Here is a 13,087-nt window from a genome sequence, read left to right on the forward strand (position 1 = left end):
ATGGTGGAAGTTCAGTTTGTATTATTTGTTTAAATTTCTTGGTTGATGCTTTTGCCCAACAGAACGTAGAGTAGGTTTAAAGTTTAGGATCACTTTGAATTTTCTTGTTTTCAATGGAAACAGACATGAGTTATCCTGCATAGGAAATATAGGAGACCAAATCCGGTCTTTATTAATTTTTTCCAGATTCATATGGCGGTCTTATCATGGTAAACTAGCTCATTGTCAGGTGTTTAACAGTGACACACACTCGGAGACAGTAAAGAAAGACGGGTCCTAGCTGCTACGTGCGTTTGATGTGCTCTCACCGTTCTCATGCACACAATTGTTTTTTTTTAATACATAAATTAAAGGCTTGCGGTTTGTCCATGATGCGGCCTATATGACCCCTGACCCTCAGGGGTCGCACAGCTATTGGATCATGAGGAGATATTAGCTGAATGCTAGGAAATGTTATTTGTTTAAAGGTCCCATGGCATGCTATTTTATGAATGCTTTAAAGGTCCCATGGCATGAAAATTTCACTTTGAGGTTTTCTAACATTAACTTGAGTTCCCCTAGCCTCCCTATGGTCCCCCAGTAGCTAAAAATTGCATTAGGTGTAAACCGCGAAGTAGCTATCTTGCTCCGTCTTTGAAAAAAGGATCGCTGAAATGCTTCGATTTGGCTTCCAGCCCCATATGACGTCATATGGGGCCATGTTACTTCCCCTTTCTCTGCTTGGCCCGCCCAGAGAATTTGGCCCAATGAGACAATGAGCTAGAACCGTGTGAGCACCACGAGTGTGTGTGTGTGAATACACACACTGTAACGCAAGTGTTCTTTGTTATTTGGATAACCATTCTGCTGTTTGTGTTATGGCGCATAACACGTGCCAGTCTTTTTCCCATTTGGTGAAAAGACTAGACTGCGTTGGGTTGGTTGAGAAGGAATTGGGAACCGCCTTATATACCTTTAATACCTTTAATATAGGTGTTAATGGGCCCCTAATACAGTACTTGAAGATGTTCAAGAAATTCAATGGTGAGTTTGCCATCAACTTTTTCAATGAGCTCTAAGATTTCTGCACCACTAGCCTACATGGAGTGATCCTTATGTGTTCAGTCTGATCTATCTATTGAATGGAAGTTTGTGGAGCTTTTTGAGACAACAGTAATTTTGTCATTAAAGGCGAGACACATGCCTGGAACTAAACCTATTTGGTATCTCTAGCCACTGTTACTTAGCCGCCGAATATCTTCCACACACTCAAATGTGCGACCAGGAGCAAAGGGTTATTACAAACACACGTTAGTGAGGATGAGCACCCAGCGTTACTGCACTGCATTGTTCGATCCAACCCCTCGATCGTTAGGTCTTTGAAGAGCTCTCCTCTGAGCCCATTCTAACTTTATTATTTCTCTCATATGGCTCTTTTTGTGGACCCCCTTAAATCTCTCACTCTCCTCAAGCATCTCTCACACACCGACGAGAGCAGAGCCAAGGGCAGCAGCACAGGCTGCTACTCGTAGTGTCAGAGAAGAATGGGTGTCCTTCAAGAGGGCTGCTGCTGAGAAATCATGATCTGTGCAGCACACACACTCACACACACACAGAAGTTTGAACAGACACACAAGCTTACGCACAGATACACAAACACATGAATATATCTACACAAGGGAACCATAACCTTGTGCGTGCACACCTATGTCCATGGTGTAGACGCATGTACCTAATCCCACGCATGCACACGTGTGAATTCACAAAAACCTGCATGCACACACAAACTGACACATTCAACAGTTTTCTGCTTGGCCTACATTTTCCTCTCCAGCAGAAGACACTTAGTATATAAATGTTGACCAGTGAAGAGCTCTGCCAGCAGACACAAATACCTAAACAACAAGACAATTCAAGTCAATAGCATAAGATAGCCATTACAAGTACAATATAAGCTGCAAGATCACCTTGCAAGTGCACATGCTGTATAACCTCAAACCATTAGCCTAAATATCATTCCACCAGGGGGCAGGAGAGGAGGGCATTTGACTTTGTACGGTCACCTACACTTCTCTCGTACGCCAATCATGAAGAGCTGTGAGTGTTGTAGTGACGGCATATATTCAACTTCTTTGGCTGATAATGGGTTATTTAAAGCACTGATTAAAAAAAAGAAAAAAAAATATGAAGTAGACCTATCCCACCCCGGCACACGCACTCTAATTTGTCAGGTTTAATTAATATGCTCCCTGTGTCGCCCCACCTCATCAGGCTGTGGTTAGTACGGTGGATAGTACGGGACACACAACGGCGAGAGAGGCCCATTGTCTGGCCCAAGCAGTGACGGGGGCTGACCTGGATGACCTGAAGAAAGGAAAGTGACGTATGCCTGCTCTCAGCTGCTCTCCCTCAGCTGAGGGTTTCACAGCAAATACGCTAAATGCCTCTGATCAGAACACACGGTCTTTATCTCCATCTGGAGGCCATGTGGTGCAACTGCGATGTACAATTGTGTCATTCGATGCTATTTGCCGAGACCGGGCAATAGAGGAGTCGAATGTCTAAGTTGAACAATGGCTTCTCGAGATATCCACCGGTTTGTGTTTCATCACGTTCATATTGTCATTTTTACATTGAATTTGCTGTTATTTGGAGACTCTGCCAAAACGACTTGGGTCAAGAGTTGATCCCAATAAAGTAAAGCAAAGAATGACCTGATTTAGTAGAGGTATAGCCTCTACTAAATCCTTCGTCATTCTTTGCTTTTACTATTAGGATCAACTCTTGACCCAAGTAGCCTACTCATCAGATGTTGTCATATGGCCTTCAGTATTATAGGGCTACCAACTGATAATGCACCAGGTGGTATTCACTCTAAAAATGCATTCTTCATTTATACAGTGTACCAGGTTCATGGACTCATACCCGGTAAAATAAACCCTGATTATTTTACTTGCACAATATAAGTGTAATATGAGTACAGTGAGTCTTATCTTTATTTTGCTACAAAGAAAACATTCAAGCCCTTTTAGATAGATGTGTGTACTATTTTTACTTTGGGTATGTTATCTTTCAAAAAACACCTGAGAAAGAGGCCTAGGTTAAAAATACAATCAAAAAGAACTATCAAGCCAATATGCTTCTTCATTACAAGTGATCATATTTCCAAAGGGTAGGCTTGCAAGTGAAAAGATACACAGAACAAGACCGTTTGGTACACAGAAAGCACTGCTTTATTGACTGCACTGGGCTGGATTGAACTGGATTGGACACCACCAGATGAGGGCGGGACTTCAGGTTATGGGACAAAGTTTGGGGAGGAAGGGGAGGGAGGATGCAGCCGTCGTTAAGGCAACACAAACAGCATGCAGATACAGTCACAGGAAACATCATTTGTCGTCAGCATCATCATATTGCTCTTTAAAGTTTCGCTTAAACATTGAATTTGTACAAAAAGGAAGAAAATAGGTTTTTCGCACTAATGAAAAATACACTTTTAGTTTTTCCCTCCTACAAAGAAGATTCTAATACAAGAAAATAAATATAGCAAAAAAAGCCCAAAAAATAATTTAAAATAGCTCTTTTTAATATATGTTCGATATTTCTCTTAGCTATTAACAAATGGCACAACATTCTTCGAAACAAAGAATACAGAAGGATGGCCTCCTGCAACATTCATATTATCGTGTTGAAGAAGTGATGCAGAGGGGGGAGGGTCCGGAACGCATTACCGAAGAACGCCTTACCGAAAAACGCCTTACCGAAAAACGTCTTACTGAAGAACGCCTTACCGAGAAACGCCTTACCGAAGAACGCCTTACCGAAAAACGCCTTACCGAAGAACGCCTTATCGAAGAACACCTTACCGAAGAATGCCTTACCGAAGAACGCTGGAGGCGGAGCCTGTGCCAAGCTTGCTTCTACTCCCAAAAGGAAGCTGATTGATATTGATAAATAGCTCGTAAATAGGACCAATGATATTGAAAATAGTGCATGATTATGACCAAGGATAATGGAAATAGTGCATGAATATGACCAATAGGATAACGAAAAGCAAATAAGGTACACTTAAAAAAAAAAGACCTGCTGCTGAGAAAAATAAAACCAACAGAATGCAAACTAGCTAAACATGAGCAGCGCATTGTTATTATAAACAGTTCAAAAGATAAGGTCACTACCTATAACAGGCCGCTACCAGCCTGCAACCCTAATAAGATGATCATTCAAGTGCTTACACGCAATCCAACTGAGGAGATGAACAAAATCCAAACGAACAAAACCAATAAAAAAAACGTTTTGGAAGCAGGAACTTCTGGGAACTCTTTAAACCTGAGGAGAGGGACTTGGCAACCGCAGGTCAAGGGAGACATGGGAGAGAGTTTCCTATTAAATGGGACAAACAGCCAGCTCCTCACTTGCCTGACTGGGCCTGGAGGTACTGCAGAGAGAGAGAGGGAGGGAGAGGGGGAGAGGAAGGGAGAGGTGTGTGGTGGTGGTTGTGGTGGAGGGTGGGGGGGGATGGAAAAAGCAGTTGAAAACGGGGAAGAAGCAAGATAGAAATTCAACGAGAGAGAGAGAGAGACAGACACAGAGAGAGAAAGAGAGATTATGGTGCAGTGTGAGGGAGAATAAATAGTTTGAAAGAATGTTCCAGATCTCTGAAAGAGGGGAGGGAGATTATCTCAGGGAGACGAGAACGCGAGCTGAACACGTTCTAACTGCAATTAGCCCTGGAATGGACACACACACACACACACACACACACACACACACACACACACACACACACACACACACACACACACACACACACACACACACACACACACACACACACACACACACACACAGCAGTTTTCCCGATTTATGTAATCAAAGCCTATATTTCCTGGCTGTGCTTGTAAGGTTTGGACACTAGAGTCCGATAAATAAACGGACTCGGAGGAAACAGACACATGTTTGTTCTCCAGTTGAAGGCAGCGAGAGGAAAACAGAGGGGGACGAACAAGAGGAGGAGGCCGGGGGGAGAAGCAGATGCCAAGGAGAGATCAGTACAGGGGAGAGTAATCAAGCAGAGTGGGGAAGGCAGAGAGAGAGTGAGAGGGACCAATGGGGAGCATGCTTTACTTCTAATGAACTAACAGGCTAGACGACCGAAGACCCGGGTCTGGGACTCTGCTGACCGCCACCACATGTTCACACACACACACACACACACACACACACACACACACACACACACACACACACACACACACACACACACACACACACACACACACACACACACACACACACACACACACACACACACACACACACACACACACACGCACGCCATGATCCCACACACACATGAAGAACATGGTCTGCCTCTGAAAGGAAGATTCCAGCCTGACTTCACCCTCTGTCTCTTGGTGTGTCTCAGCATTAGCATGCTGCGGTTGTTGCTTCTGGACAGATGGTCGTGTGAAGTGGCCCGGCAATTATTGCCAATTTCATAAGACACTTAATTTGACCGCTCAAAACCCTGGAAGGGGGCCGCCTTAGAGAGAGAGTCTGCACGACTCATGCAATTACAAGAACTCTCGTTGGTCTTCAATCAAGAGGAACCTCCAGGGTGTAGACACTGATTGTCGTTATTGGTTGAGCCACTGTGGCTGGGCGGGGCTCCAGGTCAACTCCTGATGATAGGTGAGACACCTATCATCCCCCCCCCCCCCCCACCCCCCCGGGAAAGAGAGGGAAGTGACGAACAGAGAACATCTGAAAGAGATAAAGAGAGAATGGCACGGAGGGAGGAAAGAGGAGACTGGTGGAGTTTATATTAGCTGCTTGTTAACTCGGCAGTATGGACAGGCTACAAACAGAACACAGGGGAAAGAACAAGCTGTCCTCTCTGCTCTCTCTCTCTCTCTCCAGCACTCTGGCTGCAGTACAGCACCCGCCTCCCTCTCTCTCTGCATCTGTCCTTTCTTAACGCCCTCTCCCTCCTTTCTTATGGATGTCTCCTCTCCTCCTCACCCCTGTCCCCCCCCCTCCCTAGCTCTCACTTCCTCACTCTTTTTTTGAGTGGAGCAGAGAAGTGTGTCTCTCTCTTACACACACACACACACACACACATGCGCGCACACACACACACACACACACACACACACTCAGTCAACACACACAAGTCTATTATTTTTCCTTAAAGCGACAGAGTTCTTTTTCCCCCACCGATTGTCCTTCACTTTAATATCAAATGAGGATGGAGGGAAATGGCAGCAGTGAGCCGCGTGAGGAAGGAGAGGGAGAGGAGAGGGGGAGACAAGTGGGTGAGGGACGAGGGGGAGGGAGGGGAATCACATGAAACGGGGCGGTGGGGTGGAGTGGTACTTACAGGGAGGGTCAAATCAAGGGCGACTATGGTGACAAGGTTATGCAAGAGGAAGGGGAAGGCAGAGGAGGAGATGATCTGAACGGGGAGGGAGCTGATGGGGCTGAACATGGGCGGCTGGGTTGGGTAGGGTGGGGAAGGGGTGAAGCCAGGCGAGTAGAACGATCATGAAATTGCGCTGTGATGTAACCAGGCCGAAGCGAAGCAAAACAAACTAAAAGGGTTGTGGGTGGATCACCGTTCTGCCTTCATACCAGCCTCTGCAGCCAGCTAAAGCATCACCACAAAGAAAGGTGGAGCGCAGCTCGCTTTCCACAACACGGCTAATCAAAAGAACTGTATGCCTCTAGTAGTAGCAGTAGTAGTAGTAGTAGTAAGCAGTGCAGTCGTGCAGTATTAAACGTTATTGAAGGTGTGTACAAAGTCCAGCTAAACGGCGGGGTGTGTGTGTGTGTGTGTGTGTGTGTGTGTGTGTGTGGGGGGGGGATGTTGGGGCTGACGTGGGACAATAGAGTAAGGAGAGGACAATGATGGCAGACAGGAAGCAGACACGTTATGTGTCGAGTCAGCGGCCCTCAGCGTCTTGTATTGGATGACTAAGCTCTTTTTTTTTTTTGCATCCCTGCTAACCAAACATTAGCTGGATACTAAACAAATGAGTCTTGTGGCTGTGATATCTAGTGTGAAGCTGATTGATCGCTTTTTTTATCAGTCCTTAAACTACTTATACAGAACATCAAATCTGTGGTTTAAAAGGGTTTGTATTTGGCCGGCACATGACTATTTATAATTGTTTGCATTTACAGCTAATTTAACTGGCCAATAATAAGTTTTCTTTGCTACGTTTATGTGTTGCTTTTTGTTAAAAGTGAATGTTTTGGTCCACAAAAGGGCCCATTGAGGCCATCTTTAAAGACATGGAAAATGTTAAATCGGAAAGACAGAATGCTTGGCATTGTTTCCTATTTATTCAAGACAAGAGAGTCTGCAGCATTGGCCAATCAAAACTCTATTTCCAAGACCTGAACCAGTCCCTGCTGAATAAGCTAGCTAGACCATAGGAAAAAGTACCAGACAGAATCCAAATGATCTCCAGGTGCCTCCAGAAAACAGGCCACAGCATGTGTCTGTTTCTCAATGCCTTGGACCAGTGGACCCAGTTAAACCATAGGCCACCGCATCCCCAGGGGACACCAGTACACAAAATGGCCGTCTAGCAGGTCAAGGTGTCCGACTGACCAACAAGCCTGGCTATCCGCTGAGGCATCAGAAGGCAGTTAGGAGAGAAGATGCTGAAACTGGCAGAGGGACGATCTTCGCGAGATTATCTTTTCCCGGGCCAGCTACACATCTTCTGCAGCACCTCTATCTGTCCAAGGACTGTGCTGATAATTCCCTCCTCCATATCAAGAACGTACACAGACCCCCGAAACAATTACAGAAACAACTTATGCACCAGGCTAAACTGCTAAGAAACTGGTTCAGGAGAAAACACTTTCGGATGTGGGTATGCAACATGAGAGCACCAAGTTACAGAAAACCTGAAAGCCTCAGCTCACACCAAGCGGTGTCGTCCATACGCCCACACCAGCACTCCAACATGACCCACCCCTCCCTGGACACTAGATGCAGGTGGTTTGCTTGGAGATATTCTGAGAATCTCAGAGGTGAACTATGAAGCAGAAGGAGAGGGCATTGAAGCCACACTGTAAATATAATATCATATCATATAATCTATGTGTATTTACTAGGGCTGCACAATGTCCCTGAAATCCTCTGAAAGCATCTCAGTATTCTCATGTAGATAGCATAGAGGTTGTTCACACACTTATGGGGTATAAAAAGTCTCAGGGGAACATCAACAAAGTCCTCTGGTGCTCGGTGCTATTCCTAGAACACAGGCTACAAAACCAGAAGCGTTTGCTATGTTCAAATACAAAGATGGAATCCCTATCCGAAAACTAGCAAATAAACTTTGTGAAGAATGGAAACCTCATTCAAAAGGGCTTTCCTTCATCCATGGCCATAATTCAGCTACATAATAGAGTTTCAAAGTTTCCTACGACATTGTGCATCCCTGGTTTTGCTACTAAAAAGGTAAAGGCTGTATATGAAACACCTTTTTCTAATAACACCGTCTACAAAGTCAGGCTACTCTGAACATTGAATATTGAAACCAAGTTTACATATCACTGTCTAAGCAACACCGAAACAAAAAATCTAAACTACTAAACCACACGGTGAAGTGTTCTGTGGGGGGGATTGACTCCCACCAACTCCACCTTAAATCTGTCTCCAAACCACGAGTATAAGTATTGTTGTGTGTGTGTGTGTGTGTGTGTGTGTGTGTGTGTGTGTGTGTGTGTGTGTGTGTGTGTGTGTGTGTGTGTGTGTGTGTTATGATGGTTTCCATTAATACGGGGTGGAACCACTGAAGTAAACCCAGCTCTCCACTTCCTATATCAGGTCTTCATCCTCAGAGGAGAAAGGAAGACGTAAACGGTGATGAGCTCATCGTGTGATTGGCCCCTGTAGGTAAGCTCAAACTAAGTGTCTGCGGTGGGACTGAACAGTTGTGTTCGGTGTTCTTCTGCTGCAGAGCTGACCGGCACCCGCTGGTCAACAAAGGTGCAACGTTTTTTTTAAATAAATAAATCTTCCACATGACAACCCTGTTATTCCAGCTCTGTGTGTGTGTGCATGTGTGTGTCATTGTGTCAAAAGCGGCAGCCTTTTTATGTCCGAAAAATTGTATTTTTGTGTGCATGTCTGCAGTGTGATGGATAAAAGGTTCAGTGAAGCTCTGGGCCAGTGTGGGGCCCACTGGGGGAGGCGGGTCTGGAAGAGTCCAGGCTGGGTGACGATGGTGGGGTGGACTTTATAGTGGAGACGCACCCCCTAAAGGTTAGGAGGGCACACAGATCACCAAGTACGACGATGCCTGAGCGTCTGACGGAACAGAAGCCGACCTTGGATCAATGAGACGTGAACCGGTCTAAACAGGTTTCAATGAGACGTGAACCGGTCTAAACTGGTTTCAATGGCAAAGGTTTGGACAGCACGAGCAGCTGCAGTCGTCCGATTAAACGTTGTGAAAATAAGAAAAGTGGTTGAGTGAATTGTGCTGCCTTATTCCACAGATCTGTACTATGGGGAGGTCGTCTCTGAACACAACCAAACGGGGAAGCCGCCCATCCAGATGATAAGAGGAAGAAGAATGTGTGTGTACGATACACTTTGGTCTACAGACCTGATTCAAATGGCAGTTTCTTTCTGCTTAATTTAGCTGAATCCGGTATCAGGTGAGGGGGGTTTGATGTTAAAATACACATCAACTGTTACTATATTTAACAAAGTAGCAAATGAGTTAACGTCAAGCCAGTGCCGAAGTTCGATCACCACCACCTCGCAGATGACATTCATTTGCCGGTTTTTGTTGACCCCGCCCACCTGGACACAGCGCAGAGTAAAACATCACCGGTTCTTCAAGAAGACTGTTTAAGGGCTGACTGTTGTCAGGATTGTACTAAGAGAATTGACATACTCAGTAGTAGTTGTGTTGGAATTCAAAGTGAAGTGTGCCAAATTAGTAAAGTTTAAACACACGCACACATTGATTTATATATATATATATATATATATATATATATATACACATATATATATACATATATATATATATATATATACTGTATATAGTATAAAATATGTATATATGTATTATCTTTACTTTTCTATTTTCAATAAACTCTTCCACCATTTATTCATTTTAAAACAAGTTGAACCCCTGAGAAGATACCTTAGACTGCTTAAGTACAAAATACACCTCTTTAAGAAAACATAAACACAACTAATCGGAAATTCAAAGAAATGTACAAGCAACTGAAGTTCAGAAGGTAAGCTCAGGCCTCTGTGGATGATATGGGGGGATGGGGTTGGTTCTCTGATAGGACATTCAAAGATAGAACGGTTCACTACCAGGCCATGCAGTTTCCAAACCTACTGGTTCCAAAATCCTGCACCATGGCTGTTGCTAAGTAACTGGTGACTGGCGCCAGTGACACATTGAGTGTGTATTAGCCTACTGGATTACAATCTTATGACCGCCATAGATGCACTCGTGTGTCTTTTCTCCGTCTCTCATCTAGCCTTTAAGACGTGATGCATTGAGATATAGATCTACCCTTGATGAAGTCCATCTGATCGTGCTCAAGACCCTACTGGTTTTTTTGTTTTGGGTTGACTCTGTTTGACAGCTTTGTTTCTGTGGTCGCTGCCAACACGTCGAGTTCTAGGAAATGTGAATCGATTGCGGCCATTGTAGTGCAAACTCTCTCCTCCAAAGGCTCTGGATGCCAGTAACCTACTTCTGTAATGGGGCGGAGGAGACCAAAAAAAAAAAAGAAGGCAGCACTTTGCACTTATAGAGCTGTGTGTGTGTGTGTGTGTGTGTGTGTGTGTGTGTGTGTGTGTGTGTGTGTGTGTGTGTGTGTGTGTGTGTGTGTGTGTGTGTGCTTCAGATGCTGTGTTGATTAATGACGAATGCTGCGCTAACTCCCTTATTTTAGGCACTAAACAATTATTAAGGAGACTGTCGCCGCGGCGACCCGCCAGGGCTCCTACCAGTTTGATTGGAGTGAATCAGATTGAATAAGGACTGATTGACTCACATGAAGATTGATTGTTTGATTGATTGAGAAGGTTGCTTTGTTTTGTGTTTTGGGGCGTGGGGGGCTGTGGGGACTCGCGGCGACGAAAGGCACAGAGTTTGAATGTGTGTTCACCCCGTGATTCAGGAGAACAAAGCATGAATCACTGGAACCCCAGCCGAGGGGACGGGGACTGAGTGCATAAGAAACATAACTGCTGGAAAAGCGAGCAAAGGGATTGGCTCATGGGAGTATCTGGGTCAAGTGTGTGTGTGTGTGTGTGTGTGAGTGTGTGTATGTAAGTGTGTGTGTGTGTGTGTGTGTGTGTGTGTGTGTGTGTGTGTGTGTGTGTGTGTGTGTGTGTGTGTGTGTGTGTGTGTGTGTGTGTGTGTGTGTGAGAGCAGTTTTAATTGACAACAGGATTGGGGCCAAGCCAGTTTTCTACCCAGTTGATTTGGGGATGGGAGTTTTTTGACTTTGGATATTAAATATTGAAGGTCCTCTGCATCTATTGAGAATAAAGGCTACATAGCAATCACCATGAGTAACAAACAGGTCCATCACTGAATGAGTAGATGATAAGTTAGGGTTTTGTTCAAGCTAAAAGGCCCGGTAAACGCCGCTGTCTCTCACAGATCCTCTCTGCGGAGCTCAGCTCTGAACCCACACGCCGTCAGGATCGACACATCCAAGAATACAAAGATTCCACAACGGTAAGAAAAGAAAGGCCAGCTTAAGGAACACTTATGCCCCCCCGAAAGTGTTCAGATCCAAACTCAGCAGGTACCAGGGAACACAGGAGGCTTCTAGAAAGATGAATACTTTAGACACCGGGAAAGGGGAAAAAGGGGGCAAAAGTTTAAATAATAAAAACGAACAAAGTCACCATTTCCTATTTGTCTTGAGACGGAGCTTCTCATGAACGGCTAAGAACACGCTGGAAAGAAAGAAAGAAGGTATGGATCATTGAAGGTTTCCCCTCCATCATGTGACTGTGGCCCGGGATCAGACTGAGGCTCTAAACCTGGACTCCTTGATGTGTTAGCATCCGGCTGCTGCCCAGTGTGAACGTGTGTCCAGGTCGGTACGGGAGTGTCTCTGTCCCTTATGACGCCAGCACGCTCCGTCTCAGCAGGTCTTCGCTCCCAGAATGCAACTTGGCCAGGTGGAGCTTGCGGTCGGCGGGTCGTGTATCCGAGTCGCTCTGCTCGCCGTCAGAGAAGAACCCGTCAGTCTCAGCAGAGTTCAACAGGGACGTCTCCTTTGCCGGGACGGGCGCCTCCTTCTCCCTCGACCCCACCCTCGCCACAAACACCGCCCCGCCTCCCCTCCCTCTGGATTTACTCTGGCGGGAAAGGCGGAGCCGCAGGGCCCCTGCGCGCGGTGGGAGGGAGCCCACGCCGGGCCCCGGGGTCCCGGTACTGGAGGACTTGGAAGGGGTGAAGGCGGTGGTGAGGCCGGGGGTCAGCGCGGTGACAGCGGTGGTGGTGGTGGACCCCGTCCTGGTCCCGTCGGTGGCCTGCAGGCCCTCCCGCGGCCCTCGCTCAAGCTCCTCCGAGATGTGACATGAGTCCATCTTGGAGATGGGGGGCTGTGGCGGGGGGTCTCTCTGGGGCTCCACACTCCGACTCTGGTGGAGGTGGGGGTGATGGGGCGTCTTGGAGGAAGCGCTGCGGGACCTCTCTCCCCTCCGGACGGGGCTGGGCTTCTCCTCGCCCAGGGCGGCGCCCCGGGGGCTCTCGGCGGCGGGGAGGCCGGTGGCGCCGGTGGGGCCGGCGGTGGCGGTGGCGGTGGCGGCGGCGGCGGCGGCGGAGCGGGGGGTGTGGGACAGGGTGGGTGCGGCGGGGCGGGGCAGGCTGCGGGAGCGGGGCTTGCGGCCCAGCTGAGGGGTCTTCCAGGCAGAGTGCATGGAGTTCTCCATCATCAGGTTCAGCAGGCTCTCCTCGCCCTGCAGGAGCTGGGAGACGGAGAGACGGAGAGGGAGAGGAAGGGATGAAGATCAGTTGAGAAGCAGAGTTGGGCGGGGGCAGGGGGAGGGAGGAGAACAAAGGGACAGAACCCAAAGGAAGGAATGGGAAAA

General features: G+C 46.8%; 1 protein-coding gene across 2 annotated transcripts in view; it reads right to left on the reverse strand.

Annotated features, from left to right (window-relative positions):
- Positions 1–3,198: 3,198 nt before the first annotated feature.
- Positions 3,199–13,087, reverse strand: part of jade2 (jade family PHD finger 2) — a 128,042-nt gene continuing 118,153 nt past the window's right edge. For both annotated transcript variants that reach the window (XM_084474620.1, XM_084474619.1), the window contains exon 14: positions 3,199–12,964. In XM_084474620.1, the coding sequence (XP_084330746.1) occupies positions 12,113–12,964 (852 nt within the window). In that variant the 3' untranslated portion in view covers positions 3,199–12,112. The remainder of the gene's footprint in view (positions 12,965–13,087) is intronic.

This window comes from Micromesistius poutassou, assembly GCF_964030765.1.
Source record: "Micromesistius poutassou genome assembly, chromosome: 10".
Classification (NCBI taxonomy): domain Eukaryota; kingdom Metazoa; phylum Chordata; class Actinopteri; order Gadiformes; family Gadidae; genus Micromesistius; species Micromesistius poutassou.